The 17,947-nt window shown below is 36.7% G+C and overlaps 1 protein-coding gene across 6 annotated transcripts in view; it reads left to right on the top strand.

Moving 5' to 3' along the window:
- The window catches only part of CSMD3 (CUB and Sushi multiple domains 3), a 969,186-nt gene extending 963,355 nt beyond the window's left edge, over positions 1-5,831 (top strand). For all 6 annotated transcript variants that reach the window (XM_083186712.1, XM_083186713.1, XM_083186711.1 and 3 more), the window contains 2 exons: positions 1,575-1,707; positions 3,748-5,831. In XM_083186712.1, the coding sequence (XP_083042838.1) occupies positions 1,575-1,707; positions 3,748-3,907 (293 nt within the window). In that variant the 3' untranslated portion in view covers positions 3,908-5,831. The remainder of the gene's footprint in view (positions 1-1,574; positions 1,708-3,747) is intronic.
- The last annotated feature ends 12,116 nt before the right edge of the window (positions 5,832-17,947 follow it).

The following is a 17,947-nucleotide window of genomic DNA, read 5'->3' as shown; positions in this document are numbered from 1 at the left end:
TATCTTAGAGTACATTGTTCAATAGCTGAATATCTATCGGGAAGAAGCTTTTTGCGGTTCTTGACGACTTGGCAGGGATGGACCTGAAGCATCTACCTGATGGGAGAATATCAAACAAGTAATGGCCAGGGTGGAGTTTGTCCACCACGATCTTCCCAGCTCACTTCATGACCATGCTTATGTATTGTTCCCTTAGCCACTGTTGGGCCTTTTTGACAATGGAAGTTATGTTGGGCTCCCATCTGAGGTTGCAAGAGATTTTTGTCCCAAGGAATTTGAAGGTGTCTACCCATGACACAACTCTGTTGAAAATTACTAGTGGGATTTGGTTTTCTCCTGAAGTCTACTACCATCCTAACTGTTTTAATGGGGTTTAGGTCCAGGTTGTTTCTGCCACACCACTGTGAAAGCCTGTCCACTTCCCGTCTGTATGCAGATTCATCCGGCTCCTTGATTCGGCCGATGATGGTGGTGTCTTCAGCAAATTTTATGATTTTTACTGACTGGCCACTTGAGATGCAGTCGTTAGTGTAGAGGGAGAAGAGCAGGGGGGAAAAGACACATCCCTGGGGAGCACCAGTGCTGATCGTATGTATGGCAGATGTGAAGGCTCCGGCTTTGTAGAGGAGTGTTACCAGTGACAGTTTTCCTATGAAAACAGCCTTGGTCACTGATTAATATGGACATTATAGAGAAGGGGCCTAGCTCAGATGTGGTTGGAGTTGCGGCACATGGTGTAAAGAATTGATGTTCGGTACCTTGCTAATGTGGACATGGACTATTACTGTGCATGAGCAGCATGGGTCATCAGGTATGTTTTATCAGAGATGGGGACCCATTTGCAGACTGCAGATGGTCCCCTTCCTATTTCCAGCACAGTATTCTTGGGTATCGTTCATGATTGACAGTCTACTGCCATTTGGGGGGAGGGGGCAGGATGTCAAAATTAATAAATGTCATCTCTATATTACGAAAGTACCAAGTCCAAAAGTCCAAGAAGATAGAGATTTATTGTCCTCCTTGTAGGAACTGTAATGGCTGACTTATGTAGCTCCATGAGTCATGCAATCGGACAATGGTGTTGCAAGTGCTCAATGCTGCATTTTAGGATGCAGTATGGATCAAAATTCAAGCCCCAAAAGCAGCAACAGAGCGGTGACTCATGGATGGATTTTTGAGTACACTTACAATAGAAAGATGGCTCTTCACGGAAATACTGCATATATGTCTTACTAGACGATTTATCTTTCAGATAACCGTAACATCTAAAAATCTTTACATCGGATTGCGCTGTACTGTATGTATAGTTAGTGGCATTTTTACTTTCTGCAGAAAAATCTTTACACCACCTACAACATTTCATGCAGATTGTTAAACTAATTGAAATCGACAAGTGACAGATACTTAATTAACTGTTCTTCGCTCTCTGTCATTTCACACTGTTTGTGTATGGCCACATTCCGTATTTATCTGCAGTCATTTCTGCATTTTGACATTAAGAATTAATGATGTACTAATTGTAGACTACTGTCATCGTAGATAAGTCTTAGGTTCATCTTATTTTCCGTTCTCAGGAATGAACGTGTCAGAGGATAATTCTTCCAATCAATCGCTTGGAACAAACAGCAGCTCTGTCGCGATCGCTATCCTGGTGCCTTTCTTCGCCCTCATATTCGCAGGCTTTGGATTTTATCTCTATAAACAAAGGTGAGCCGCTATTCTTATCAATGTGGTTATATGTAAAATGTTCTGATGATGTATATATCGCAGAATGAATGCGCAACCAGGACCAATCACAACATGGGTCTTTTATGAAAGGTCGAGATTAAAAATGTTGGCATTCAGAATGCCCACACCTGTATGTCAACAAGGTCTGAATGTCAACAGTCAGAGCGTAGAACATGCTACATACCAACATTAACATATCGTTTGTTACATGTTAGCAGAAAGCTGACATTCTTTATTTTGCATATTTTAGATTTATCTTAAACCTAAACCTTACCATGTCAAAATGTGAATGTCAACATTTTTCTTGTCGGCCTCATGTCCATGTAGACATTCTGCTTGTTGGCATTCAGACCATATCAGCATTCTGGTGTTGGCATTTCGACTCTAAAATTTTTGAATGTTAGCTTTCTGATAGGATAATGATGATACCTTCTGTCCATTCACTTAGACCAGGCATGGCCAAACTATGGCTGTTGTGAAATTACAAGTCCCATCATGCCTTTCCACAGTTTTGTTATTAGGGGATGCTAAAACTATGGAAAGGCATGCTGGGATGTGTAGTTTTGCAACGGCTGGAGGGCCACAGATTGCAGTGCGGGCAGACAGACAAGTATCAGGATTCATTAGCAATTGATGAAGCTGTCTAATGAGAGGAGAGATAGGAGAGGGGAGAGAGCTGTAAATGACACAGAGATTCCAGCCTTTCCTCCTACCTCTCAGGGTGTCTGGGTCCTATGTCACTTTTTATATTTAGAGAGAAGTCCAGGTAGAGGGCTTTTTTCCCTCCTGGAATGGGTCATGTCGGGAGATATGAACAATCTAATATAACCCCCTACATCTTCCACCGGGGCCCCCCTGTCTTAAGAGCCCCAGGCATCCGCAAGGCGTTATCTTGCCCTGCAGTATGCTACATGGTTGCATTGTGGTTGCATCATGTGTAACCCTTCAGTTTATGCTATGCTAACAGGCAGTTTGCATCTGAATGAATTTCATTGCATAAAAGTGTGCCATAGCTTATGTCTCCAAATTTAAAAATGGCCGGTTTGACAACTCTCACTGCTCAGCTCAGGCAGGTGCGAATGCTGTCACAGAATGTAGCATCTCCCTTTCCCTGGCGTTCCTCTGTTGTAAGCGACTGCTAGATGTTCTACAACACAGCTTTCAAAGTTTAAATGACCTCCCAGGATGGGTTAGCAGCTCTGTGTCTCGACGGACCCTCTCTTCCTAACAATCACAGAGTTTACTGCTATAAATCAATTTGTTTCTAACTTGTATGAGCCTGTGAAGTGCACAGTCCACATTTCAATGGGATTTGCCGGGAGTCTTAGCTGCTGGGCAGGTGCATCTAGATATATCATGTCACCTGCGCTGCTGCGTAGACTGACCTTGGATGTGCTGTAGCCACTCATGAAAATAAGATCTTACAGTATATACATAAAAGGAATAATCAGACTACACGGTTGCTGGGTATTTCAGTTTGGTATCAGTTATTTTTAATAGTTCAACTGTTGCATTTATTATTTAGGTGATTTTTTTTTCCTGCCCCTAAAATTAAATGGTTCAGTATATAGTTGTCAACTTTCATAATGTTGACATGAGAATTTCGACTTGCAGCACTGATGTTGATAGAATTTTCCTGTTGGTCAAGCGGTTATGGCGGTACAGCGGTTCCTTTTAGGTGGTCAGGTGATCTTTAAGCTGTTGCTCAACGGTGCTTCCAGCCATAAGTATCATTAACCCTCTAACCCCTAATCCACCCCATAGTCCATCATCTCCCGTAGACTAACCCATTACCCTTTGGTCAACTTTGTGAACCGGCCAAAATTCCCTTTATGACAAGACAACGATTTTCTGTCATTATTACATCAATTGTGTGGCAAGTAAGGGCCAGCCTTATGATCCCTGCATTATGCCGCAATGAACTATCCACAACTCTGTTTGTTGGACATTGAATATATTATTAATGCAATATAAATATGTTTTTTTTAACCTTTTTTGTTATTTTAATTTTTTTAACAGGACTGCACCTAAAACACAGTATACGGGATGTTCTGTACATGAAAACAACAATGGCCAGGCAGCTTTCGAAAACCCAATGTACGACACCAACGCAAAATCCGTTGAAGGGAAAGCAGTACGATTTGACCCAAATTTGAACACTGTTTGCACAATGGTATAATGCTCTGAAGAACTCTGATTCCTAGATCTGGAAATATGAGACAAACAGCTGTGCCCTATCCGGTTCACCGCTATTATTAAAGCACATTTTTAAGAACACATTGGGGAGAAAGAAGAAACAAAACAGGAAAGATCTGTACTGAAAATAACCCGAAACAACTCTTCGTGTGCAACATGGGAGGTTTTCCGGCATAATCACTGCACTCTATGAGTGCTTAAATACAATTTATTTTCTTTTTTTTTTTAAAAAGGAGATTAATCTAGACTCAAAACTTATTTGCATATATCGGAGGAGGATCCACTCTCAGTATTTACTGTGCTTTATAAACTATAATAAAAGGTCTGGAACAAAATAAGACAAACAAAAAAAAAACAAAAAAAAAACAAACAATGATATATGGTAGAAAATTGCTATAATTACTGGAGATAAGAAATACTGGTATTAGATATATTGCATTCTTGGGCTTTGGCATCCTGAACACAAACGAGGCCTCTGATGTTCCATATTGCATCAATTTTTTTTAAACCTATAAAATACAGGTGGTGTTTATTTTATATTGACAGGCACTTATATACCCATTGGGTCATTGAGAAACGGGGACATGTTTTTATAAATAAATTTGTAGCTTGTGACTAATAACCAGGGGGTGCTATTCTGTTCCATCAACATTAGGAACATTCACCCCTTCCCAGACTCTATTACAGTTTGTTTTCTACTATATTCGGCCTCACCATTAGTGAGCCTTGTTCATAAAATAATGTTAACTGAAATATCCCATGCTATGCATGTTATGGTTAACAATATATGTTTAGGGAACATATTTTAAGATATCCAGAAAATAAATAAGCATCTCCGTTAAATTATGTCAAGAATCCTTATAAACTTCGAGCTCTACACTGCTTTGTATCCTGCACATACTGTACCATTGTTTGCAGGACTTTATGATATGGGGACAGAGGAGGCATCCGTTTTGGGGTGTGTGTGTGCTGCAAACAGGGGTGCGACCTGGAAGCTTGCGGTTGTGTGGTTAAGTTTGGCCCAATTTTTTTTTACATTCTGGAATGTTGGGAGGATGATCTTTATACTGAAATATTAGCTGTAATAGAGAGATACTGTTTAATAAATTGCTTTGATTTGTCAGCTACGGTAGTCAAAAATTTCAATCTGTTTATTTTTATCCTTTTTTAAATTTATTTCAGTTAATTTTTATTATTGTTATCCCTGGCATTTCTTGCTTCTTGTTTACGTGTTGGTAGCTATTGTACACGCGGTATAATGAGTCAGCATTTATTGTCAACCCACGGTATATTATTTTAAATCATTATTTTAAACCAAAGAGGTCTAAGAGGCTTGGAAGTACATAGCGATATTCAGCGTTGCTTTAAATTTCTGCATGTTCCTTTGTCATTTCTCAACTCAAAAATGTAATGCAGCGTTATTTTGCATATTCCAGCATGGTCGGCTTGGTTGCATTGCAGTTAAAGTTACTAACCTCATACGGTATATTACACTGGTCGGATGACGAGGTCAATCCATAAAGTATTTACAGAACTATACAATCCCAAATGCATGGCTCACCACTAGCATCTGCCTTCAGTTGCTTTAACGGGGATTTAAACATAAATGGAAGAAATGTGTAATTTCTGTACATATATACTATACATAAATAACTGGTATACAATGTTTAGAGAAAGGTGCATGCAACCGACACAATGGTCTATTAAATGTGAGTGGTTTTTATAATATGGTTGTATAATCATGTCAGTACTAGAGATATGTGTGGACGCCCATGTTTTGGTTTTGAGTTCAATTCATCATCGTGTTTTGGTTTTCGCAAACCAACATCAAGTGGTATAGTTTGGATTTGGATTTTGGTTTGGTTTAGGAAAATTGATGATCATTGATAAAAAATTATAAATAAAAACATTTAAAAAAAAAATTTAAGATCCAAATTCCAGATGGTGGGAAGATTCAAACTGATCTGGGTCAAATCCAAACAATTCGGGCATATTTCTGTAGAACCGAAATACACATCTCTAGTCAATACATTGTTGAAACCACTCATTATCTTTAAGTAAACCTTTGTGTTTTAAAATACAGTATAAACCTACAGTATACCTATACTAATAGTTACAAACTGATAAATTGTCACCAAAGATCACATGTTTAACGTCATTCCTTTACTGCATCATTTTTATGTCACCTCATTTCCTTCCAGAAGTTATCTGCTCAAAATATTGAAATCAAACATTTTAGATTTTAGGTCATTTGAAAAATTCTGTTCACAAATTGTCATATAATATTATTGACTCACTTTTGTCATTGTAATGATACATGAAATTACTTGGATATGTATTGCCAAGTCATTTCATGCTCAGGAATTATTTTTTATGTCTGCCCACAATGAAATCAGAGATTAAAGGAGAGGGACCTCTTAATGAATATAATTCACAGCTTCCTAAACAATAGTTTCCTGAACAATTCATATGTTGTACAGCATATATGCTAGAGGTGCACAATTTGGTAATTGGGAGTATAGGAATATGTAGCCCCCTGACTGTCAGATATGCATCACCGTTTATTTTGACACACATAGACCATAATAGTTACATGTTCACCCCAAGTTCTGATATGAATAGATTTTGCAAATAACCACATCCCCAGCTCATTTTAATAACCTCACATCAAATCTTAAAAAAAAAAAAAATTTGCACTTCAGAAAACTAGACACAAAATGGGCCTACTTCCTAGTTTCTTAGCAAAGAATGGTCTCATTCAACCAGATTCCTCCTAATAGCTTCAGAAACCAATAGAATGGTGTGTGGTATCTGCAAGGATGGGTTTTTGGCCATAAAAGTGACCCGTATTCCTCAGTGTCTTCATCCATATGCAGCGCATCCAGTGTTTAGACCATTCCATGAACAGATCATTCAGCGTGCAGCTCTATCCACAAATAGCTAATCCAGTATCAAGTTGCATCCTCAATAAGCCCATTAATGCCCAGCTCCTTTCTCATACAACTCATCCTGAATCCAGCTCCGTTCACTTACAGCTAATCCCGTGTTCAGATCCATCCACATTTAGCTTACCCATTGCTCAGCTCATTCAGCTCACCGTGTCAAGCCCTATCCACATACAGCTCACCCTGTGCCAGGATCCATCAACTATCAGCCCCCCTCCCATTAATGGAATGTATCTTAGTACAGCTCAACCAATGTTCTGCTCCATCAACATGGAGCTCATCCGTTGGCCTGATCATTACATCTACAGCTCATCTAGTATCATAGAGATTACCAAGTATATAGCCCGTCAGCATATGGTTCACCAAGTGTCTATCCCTCCATTATACAGCGACACTACCATACATTGCAGACATATACCTCCTCGGTGTACGGTCATTACTCTGTATGCAGGTGATTGGAGAGTTCACATTGTAAGAAGGAAACTTACAGTACTTGTCTATTTAAAAGGCACCTGGTCATTTATATAAACTTTTTTCCAGTCTATGCCACAAAAGGAATATTAACTTTTTACCTTTCTATAGATGGAGTTATAGGAGTGTGTCCTAGCACAGGAAATATCACTTCTGTTCTGTTTTCAGACAGATGAAAAAATATATCTTAAAGTAATGCCCAGATTTATCTTCCCTTTATCAACAGGTTCTATACTATATATTTTATTGTCACAATAGCTAGGTTTGCTCGACCAATAGAACATGCATTTTTGTTTTCTTGTTACATGTGCACTATATATTTATACTTTATGAGAGAAATGAATTCGCCTACGTCCCAAAGGAAATATCCTGCGGTTTGTGGGCTCTGACGCAACTTCACCAACTTCACCACAATATTGGGAGAGGCAATTAGCTTTAACACAAAATCAGATTAATTTAGTCTTTTAATAAATTGCTATTTCATCAGTGCCATACCAGTTCATGCAAATTGCATGATATTAACATGTAAAAGCAACAAAAACAAATTCCCTGTACTTAAATAAATGAATAATCCTTGAAAGTTCATAGTTAAGTTACATTTTTATTGAGATGTTTTCCACTTCTCACTAACTAGCGGCGTCCCACTGCAAAGTTATATTTAGAGAGATGGAATGCTCGGAGAGTTTCAATAATTCAACACGGATATGTCAAAGTTAAAAGTACACCTGACAACACTAATAATTACATATGAGGGAACTTTTCTGTCTTGCGCTCAGCACGTCCATTCGAGCTGCTTTACGTGTTTCTTTGAGAATTGTTAGCACTCTGTTTTCAGCTGACCAGGGTCAATCTGAGAGATTTATGGCTCTGACCACCAAATTCTAACTACCCCCTCCACCCCACCCCAACGTTTACAACAGACAGAAAATAGCCATTGCTTTCCTCCTAAAATTACAGATCATATCATTTCTAATTAGCATTATACAGAGAACACACACAATGTATCTTGTTCCACATGTCATCGGCTGCCATTGTCAAAGATTTAATAATGAGAGGAGAGGAAGACACTTGCAGAGTTTGTGGTCGGAAATCCATCTGCACTTGACAAAGTTTAGACTGCTTGACAGGCCACTTGAAAATGGCATGTTGTCTGGTAAAAACATAGAGATATAAAATAGGTTGAACTTGATGGACAAATATTTTTATTAGATCTTATCTACTATGTTGTTACTATTACCCACAACAAACATAAAAACATTTTTTTATACCAGTTCTCGTTCTTGTTTGGCTTGAAACAGTCATACTGTAACTTTAATTCTCTTGTCATTTTCTATGGAACCTTCTCTGTAGATTCCTGACAAGCTGTCAGAAACCTATGGCTTGAAATACATTGTAACATTTTCGGTACTTGTTTCCTAGCACGGCCACTCCGATTTACATCGGGGTGGTCGTGTCGGAAAAATCGGGTCGATCGCATCGCATGCGATTTGGTCGCATGCGATGCGATCGTCGCGACCGACCGATTTTGGACCCGATTTTTTTTTTTTAATTAAATGTAAATCGGGTCCCTGGGACCCGATTTTACATTGGATTCAATGTAAAATATTCCCAACCCCCCAAAATGTCACGGCGTACACCCCACCCCACGATAGACGCCAACCCGAAGAGTGGCGAGCGCAGCGAGCCCGCGAGGGGCGGCGGTGCGCGTCCTCCGACCTTTTCATTCCCCTACTATCCACGTCGGCGTGGAGTTGAGAATAGAATAGTGTGTCGAGCGCAGCGAGCCACCGAGCCCGAAGCGTGGCGAGCGCAGCGAGCCCCGCGAGGGGACGCGGATACCTTCACAGGTAAACGCGTCCCTTCGCGGACTTCACAGGTGTCCGCGTCGCCACGGACACCTGTGAAGCCCGCGAGGGGACGCGTATAACTGTGAAGGTATCCGCGTCCCCTCGCGGGGCTCGCTGCGCTCGCCACGCTTCGGGCTCGGTGGCTCGCTGCGCTCGCCACACTATTCTATTCTCAACTCCACGCCGACGTGGATAGTAGGGGAATGAAAAGGTCGGAGGACGCGCACCGCCGCCCCTCGCGGGCTCGCTGCGCTCGCCACGCTTCGGGTTGGCGTCTATCGTGGGGTGACGACGGGGACATCTAAAATGTGAAATGGGTCATATTGGCCCATTTCACATTTTTCACATTTTTTCAGGATTTCAATGTTAAAAAATCTTTTAACATTGAAGCCTATGTAAAAATCGGGGGCATCGCGTCGGGACCTATGTTAATGGTCCCGACCGACGTGATGCCCCCGATATTTTACCTTTCCCGACACGATTTCAATGTTAAAATATTTTTTAACATTGAACCCTACAGTATGGGGAAATCGCGGGCATCGCGTCGGTCGCGTCGGGACCATTGTTAACGGTCCCGACCGACGCGATGCCCCCGATATTTTATCCTAGCCGGCCAAATGGACCTGATTTCAAAGGAAATCGGGTCCATCTTATGGATCGTGTACCTTAACTAAAGGTACACGATCCATAAGATATGTGGCCGTGCTAGGAAACAAGTACCACATTTTCTTTGCCTCAATTTGCCTAGTATTTTAGAAAGTAGATATACATTGTATTCTACATATTTGTAATTCTATGCTATACCTCTACACAGAGGGACAGACAGGATTTTGTTGGGAGAAATATCAAAAGTTCTAAAGAGGACAAGTCATAAAGTGGGCCTCATCAACAAGTTTCTAGTTATCCTTTATCAAATGCACTCTATAAAATGTAAGGTAGACATTGACTGGTATTTATAGTCAACTACTCCACCTGGTTTAACCCCCCCCATCCCCCACTATGCTGGCTTGCTACTGTATTTGATTGTTCTCAAACAGATGCTTAGGCCTTCAAAGAATAAGCCAAATGGTAAATGATGTTGAACATGTCCTTTTCCAGAAGCCTTCACTGTTGAGTCTGGTGAGCTTCCAGAAGAGAACTTGTATAGAAACAGTACTGAATACAAATTGTCAATATAAAAGAGGTACAGTAGCGGAAGCTCTACAATAAAAAATGTAGGAAGTATCTTATGCTCTATAATACAAATATTTTGTTCGAATTTATCTAATAGCTAAAGTATACCAATTCAAAGGAATAATAAAAATATGGCACATGTCCCGTAAACAAACAAAAATCGTCCCCTTGCCCAATATGTAATAAAATGTTTGTTTGACATAAGATAAGTTGTACCATTTTTAAGGTAAATATCTATATCCTATACATTTATTTGAAATACTAGAAACATAAAAACAAATTCAATTAAATTCTTAAAATTTATGAAACAAATTTAAATTATTAAAATTTGTTCATCTCTATTTAAGGTGGATGTTTCTCATTTATGAGCTCTAAATATGACATTTAAAATATATATTTATAGTGAAACATCTTTACAATGTGCCCATTAAAGTTTTAACAATTAATCAGTAACAAGCAAAAATAGGATAAGTACAAGAACAAAAAATATAAAAAGTTATGTAAATATATTTCTAAAACTATAGCATACTTTAACCCTTTGAATGCCAACATCTCTTTAAGTATCCACTGAAAATGTCTGCGTCGCTCACATTTGTTATATAAATTCCAAATAAAAAATGTTTCCTATATAAGGTAAACATTACAGGTCAATATGATGAATAAAACTTTTTGCTTGGTAATTTTCACACCTATTTTGACAAATTCACTTGGCACTCAATGGGTTAATCCACCACTGCAAAAACTACAAACATTTAATTAAATCTCAATTGGTCAGCTTGCATGTTTTATTTATTCTGTTATGTAAACATGACTTATTTCTGCAGTATGTAATGCATAATTACAATGTAATCCTTAAATTTAACATTTAAACATAGAAGTTGATAGTAGATAAGAACATCTGAATTTCTTTACTTTTCTATTTTAGATTGAGGAAAAACGTATGTCTTTTATCCCATACAAGTTTAAATACCTCGCTTAAATTATCCTCTTATACTTCTATTGAACGTTATTACAGATATCTCCTACTGTTTCAAAGAAGTAGAATTTCTCAAATTTCAGTTTTAGGTCATGTCCTTGTTTTTTTTTTTTTTTTTTTTTTTAAGAGCCTTGATATTAGGAAGCTCCTATCATATATTTTTTTCTTTATTGCTCAGAACTACTACTACATTTTTATTTCGCTCAATACATTTTTGGATGTGAACAATGCACTGTTTTAGTTTCCCTTCCTTAAAAATTTTGTAAATTGTATATGTCCTTCTGGAGTTATGGTACTTCAGAACCAAATATGGTTTTCTAGGTGAGATCTAAATTATTATCTCTATAGTTGCCTTACCATATATTTATTTCTGACACTAATAGAGATATACAAAACATATTTTATTACTGTCTTTTCATTAATTGCATGACAACTGATGTTAGACTGACCAGCCTGTAGTCCTTAACCTCTTCCAATTTGTGCAAGAATTTACTCTTATGCGCTGGTCTAGAACTACTCTTCAAAATCAGTTGGTTCACTAATTCTGTTAATGGTGTTAACACAAAACACAATTAAGCAGGTTAAGTATACTAATTGGTCTGTTTTACTTATTCACAGGCAGTTCAATGCATTCCATTAGGAACTATGTTTTTTGTCCCTGCACTCGAAACCTTCCTCATTTGTGCTTGCTCATTAATTGTACCTTTGGATTTATGCTATAAATACCAATTAAGGCCCTCAATCTCTTTCATCTTTCAATTCCTCCTTTCTTTCTTCCCCTGATACAGTTTAACTAAAAAAAAAAATTCAAAACTATCAATAAATAAAAAAATAAATTAGGCTGGAATGTTTGAGTAAGTAAGTAAGTTTAATTTATATAGCGCACTTTCTCCAACAGGACTTAAGGCACTTTACAGACATTAAAAAACAATGCACATAATACAGAGGATGTTGGTGGTACAGTAACAGAAAAGTTACAGACATAAGAACCCTTGAGCAGTATATCATTCTTTACTTCATAAATTCTCTTCTTTACAGAGATTTCAACTTCAACACATTTTATTGCAGCCAGAATTTTAGACTGACTGTATATTTTTTTCTAGACACTCATGCAGAATTAGCTAGTAAATACTCTTAGGTCTTCATGCATGCACTGCATGTATGAGATCTCCCATTGGATTTCCAACAAAATTCAAGTCTAGGGATTCTGAAGGTCAATCCAAAGCCTTAATCGTGAATTCCTATTAGTAATTCATGGCTGATATTTTTTCTAGATGTGTTTTGGTTCATTGTCACTGAAGTATCCAGCCTCTTCAATTTCTTCACTGAGTCTAGGATATAAGTACTTATTTTTACTTCTTGAATACTTTTATTCATTTAATTTTTTAATGATTTTCTGACAGTTTAATAATATGTGGAAATCATATATAATTTTATAGCCTTCTCTTGCTTTGAAACAGATGATTAGCTACTGCGTAAGTCCACATTCAACTATAGACATGAAGTTTAAAATAGGCAAAATATAAAGAGAAGTTTGGAAGGTTAAAAGTACAGTATTTATTCAATTCTAAAATGTCTGGCTCATTTTAACCATATTCTGAATGTACTAAAAGAATGTCTGAAGTTTTCCAATTCCACAATGGCTTTTTAATATTTTAAAACTGGAGATTTGTAGTCATGTTTGCTTACATTGGCACATTGGAGATGGTATACACACGTTTTTTAACTTAATTGAAACATGCAACTTGATAGGAAGCCTACACAATTAAATATATTTATTTTAAAAAAAAATAAAAAAAACTTGATTTACTACAAATTAAAAAGAAAGCTTTTTAAACATAATTTCCTCAGTTAAGTTATGTGCAAATAAAATAGTCATATCTATTTTCAAATAAATAAGATATCTAATTAAAAAATACACTTAATAATAGATCACATGGATAAGTTCTGTTAACACAAAGCAAAATAGATAAGCACATTTTTGTTGTTTTGATGGTTTAGTGTTCTTTAGGGATGCGGTGATGACCCCAGTGGATGGGATGCCAGCAGTCAGAATACCAACGCTAGCATCCGGACTCACTGCAAGAAGACTGTCATCGGAAAGCCAACATTGATGATGACGAGGTTGCTGAAGGTGGAATCCCGACTGTCAGCCTCCCTAATGTAAGTATGCGGGATGGTTTAGCATTAGGATTGGGAGGGGTTAAGTTTCTACACTACCAGGCAGCCGAGGATTAGTCTGCAGGGAGGGAGGTTAGGGTTAGGGGAAGGGAAGATTAAGGGGCAGTATAAAGGCAAGTATTGTTAACGAACCACTGTCAGGATTCTTTCCTTTGATATTCAGTATTCTGACCACCAGTATCCCCACCGACGGTCATCTGTATGTATTCTGTTCTTTATATGTAAAAATTGAATACATGTCTATTAGTATCAAAGATATTCTGTAAATTTCAAATACCTTAGAATACCTTATTTAATATAATGGTTCAATGTGCATGAATGTTCTATAACCAATCAGACATTTGCACTGATTTTTATTTAAAAGAAGTGACAGAATAGATCTGATTGGCTGATATCAGTTGCAGTACATTTTGTCAGACAGCACCATTTACTTGATAGCTGGATTCATTCATCTGAAGGTGAAAAAACAACTACCGAAAGATTCTCAATATCTGCAAAAACACCCCATCTTTCTTAAAAACATTTTTTTATTTAAACTGATGCATAGCCAACATTTTCTGTATTTTAGTTGTATATTTTTAGCAGGGAGACATTATTACATACTGTACAGTATAGTGTTCTTTACTTTTTACCTGCATTCTAAATGACCACATACAGAGCACCCTTCTCAAGTGTGATATTGCCATACTTCCCTACTCATTGGAGATACAGTTCAAGGGGTGCTGTAAGTGCAGTGGGCAGGAGGTTACATTGTGTAGAATGTTGTGATGTGAACTGCCTCATAAGACCCCAAACACTACATCCTCTTGCTTCATATCCCACAATGACCACTTCACACAACAGGGGGATCTGGCCTACCCTCTTAACTCTGACTTAAATTCCTAAAATGTGGTAGTAGTGTGAAAAGATCTCGAACAATTAAGTGTGATAGAAATAAAAATAAACTCTGATGCTGTCTTCTATATTGAATACACCTCTTAAGCATGTTAAGGTGAGATGAGCCTCGCCACTTCAGGAGCACTGGCAGGGTGTGAAAAATAGAAAAATAATGTACTTTTTTCATTGTTTCAGTGAAGCTTTTGATATTGAATATAGCATACCCTCCAACTGTACCTTTTTAGTTGGCACAGTACTGTTTTGTATGGCTTGTACCAAGGCTTTGTACTAGTTTTCTAGGTCTACAAATCTTCATTGAAGGTATAGGCCATGCCCCCTTTTCAAATACTGTAGGTAGGGTATGATATAGAGAGTTGCGAGAACACCTACCATAGGTGAATTCAAATTTGAGCAAGCTGCAAGATATTTTCCGAAACCTGTGGAAGGTTCTGGATTCCTGGGAAGGGTGGGGGTTCTTACTGTATGCTGCTGTAAAGCAATGCTACAGAAACTGAATGGCGTATTGCCATGTTTTCATTTAGAGATTTAATACACTGGCCTCTGTATTTTTATTCATTGTTCTTGAGAGAGTTGCTTCATTTCATCACTTACTCAGTAGCAATTCAATTCTGTGCCAAGGCCAGGAGTGGCTAGGATTCCATCCGCTGGGCTGATATCATATGTTTTTACATGTGCCCTATAAAGGTGCTCAGGAGAATCTACAATGTTACCATTATACCAAGTGATATGTGTACATCATAACCTCACATTGACTGGAATTGGATTGCCCCTTAAGCCTTTCCAAAGGTTTAATAAAGTTTTTAGATTTTGTATTAAGGGTATATTTGCATATAGTATAAAAATGAATATATGGGACATTGTATATGGGCAAATAATTATAATGTCTACCTTAAAACATTGTCAATAAGTGGTAGATATGGGACAATATATTTGCACAGATTTGTATGAAACAGACACATATTTTGTCAAAACAAAAACTATATAATAAAAAAAAAATAACATACAAATTTGATAGGTAAGTTTTGGTAAGTTGGTTCTTGTACCATTAACTGCAAATAAAATCAATACAAATATTAGGATACAAACCACCAGTTTGCCAAATTTCTGCATGCATTATGAAATATTGCTACTAAAGTATTTTAATTGATATGTATTAATATTAATAATTTAAAGAGGAAAGGCCCACATTTTATAATGGCCTCAATCCCCTTAATTTCCATGGTACAGTATTTTTGAGATAATTCATGCCAATTGCCATATTTTAAATAGAATATATGTGGATACATATATTTTTTCACCAAATGACTCATCCATCCAAAATGAAAAATAATTGTATACAAAACAGTACTGCTAAAATATTTACACTGAATTCTTTCAGTATTTTTCTAATTTGATTTATGTTTACAATATTTTTGTAGCCAGGGTGACTGCGGAACAATGGTCAGAAAAGTTATATCTCACAAACATAGGCATTTCTATTTTAAAGAGTGAACAAGTAATCATATTAAGATTAATTGCCTTTTTCCACTAAAGTCAAAAATTAGAATAACGATCACATGATTTTTATAATGTTTGATTGTGTCAAAAGATTTCACAATGGAGTTTAAAACATAAAACATTAAAACATGTCATATTAACATACATGATACAAAAGCATAAAGTACACAAAACAATGGATGACTCTATAAAGTTTATCTAATATTTTGTGATTAACTGCAATTTCTCGAACTTAATGTATAATATAAACTACTTGTTGCAAAATATTCACTTTCTTAGCTTTTAATCTCTCTTGCATTGCTTTCATTTTTATATTTGAATTTTCTGTTATCAAAGTGTTGAAATGAAAAGGGACACGGGTTCACTAGTCATGCAAGCATATATTTTTGTGTTTTTGTTTTTTTGTAATAAATGTTTTCCTTGCAATTTTTGAACAGAAGACTGAAAACTAAAATTTAATTATTTTCATTGTACAATCATTATAGTTAATATATCTGTAATTTACTCTCTAGTTTTGGATTAGTTTTGGAAGGATGGAAGAATATGATCTAAAATCCCATTTACTCCTAATTAATTTATAATTGTCTGTCAGTGAACTGTGATTAATAAAAGTGAATGTTTACCATATAAAAAAATGACTGCAAATTATACAAATATGAAGACAAGAATAGTGTCCATTCATAATATTTTTCATATTTGTAAAATATGCACCATTCTGTTAGCACTATTTCACCATCTAAGCTTATTTAGTAACATTGAGCAAAATATGCATAACTATGCATTAACCTAAAACAGCCAATCAGAAAATGACTTTCATTCATTTTTATTTAATTAGAGTAACAGCTAATACCTAACAGGTCAAAGCGGGGGGGGGGGGGGGGGGGGGGGATACAGATAAGTGGCTGTCAACAGCCAGATTGATTATTGGTATGTTACATTTTATTTGTGCTATTTATAATATGTTATATGTTATCTTGATATTGTTTAAGAAATTTGAAAACTCTTTTGAATAATTTAATTTTACAGGTTTTTGTAATTATTTCCTTATTCCCAAAATTATTATGAAAACTGTTTTAAAATCATTATCTAGACAATAGATAGATAGAGTGCCTATCAAGATATTTTGTTGCATACAAAAATGCTGCTCCAGTCTCAAATTGTGTTTCACTCTTTTTAATGAACCCAAAACACCCCAGCAGTTGTTTTCTTGGGAGTTCCCTTAAATACTCGCTATTTATTTGTTGTCAGAATGACTGCAATAACTATAATTATTCATTAGTAAAAAATATATATATATATAAAAAATAAACAAAAACAACTTCTCTAAAAATGTTTCTTTGACATCTGGCTACTCCTCTTATATCAATGCATACACTTTTGTAAAGAAATATATTTTTATGGAAAATAAATTTGTAAAAATATGATGTAAATTTTCAGTGCAATGTAAACAAAATAAAATTAATAATTAATTTTAAGTGTTTTTCTTTTCTATTGAAATTAATGTGTATGAGAAAAATTGGCTTGACAAAATCATGTTGTGCAGATTTGAAAAAAATCTAACCTCTGCTGTATACTGAGCAGTAACTGGGATTTTCCTCTTGTGCATTGTCCAGTGGACAAAATATTTTTTTTAAATAACTTTATAGGCAATGGGCTGTTTCTGAGTGGCATGCAAAGTGTCTGTAGTAACAAGTAGGCAGCTTCAGATGCTAATGCAGTGGTTCACAAACTCGTTCCTCAGGGCACCCCAACAGATCAGGTTTTAAGGATATCCTAGGCTAAAACAAGATCAAAATGACTGATTCCATTAGGCAGCTTTATGCAACTGTCTAAGGGCTCCATAATATGTGGGGCACCCCTGACCATCACAAAATTAAGGATGACTCTGAGAGAGATGTCCTTGTTGACATATATGCAAACAGCAGGTGTTGAACTTCTAAGACACCTACTCCACTCTTTCTCCTGAGGTTCTGGAAAGTCGGAATTGGTGTGTGGGTGGTGGTAGGAGCAATAAACTGAAGTTTTGCCTAGAGAGT

Source organism: Crinia signifera, chromosome 5 (genome assembly GCF_055691185.1).
Source record: "Crinia signifera chromosome 5, ASM5569118v1, whole genome shotgun sequence".
NCBI classification, from domain to species: domain Eukaryota; kingdom Metazoa; phylum Chordata; class Amphibia; order Anura; family Myobatrachidae; genus Crinia; species Crinia signifera.
Note: the sequence above shows the minus strand (reverse complement) of the source record. Positions and strands in the feature narration are given on the sequence as shown.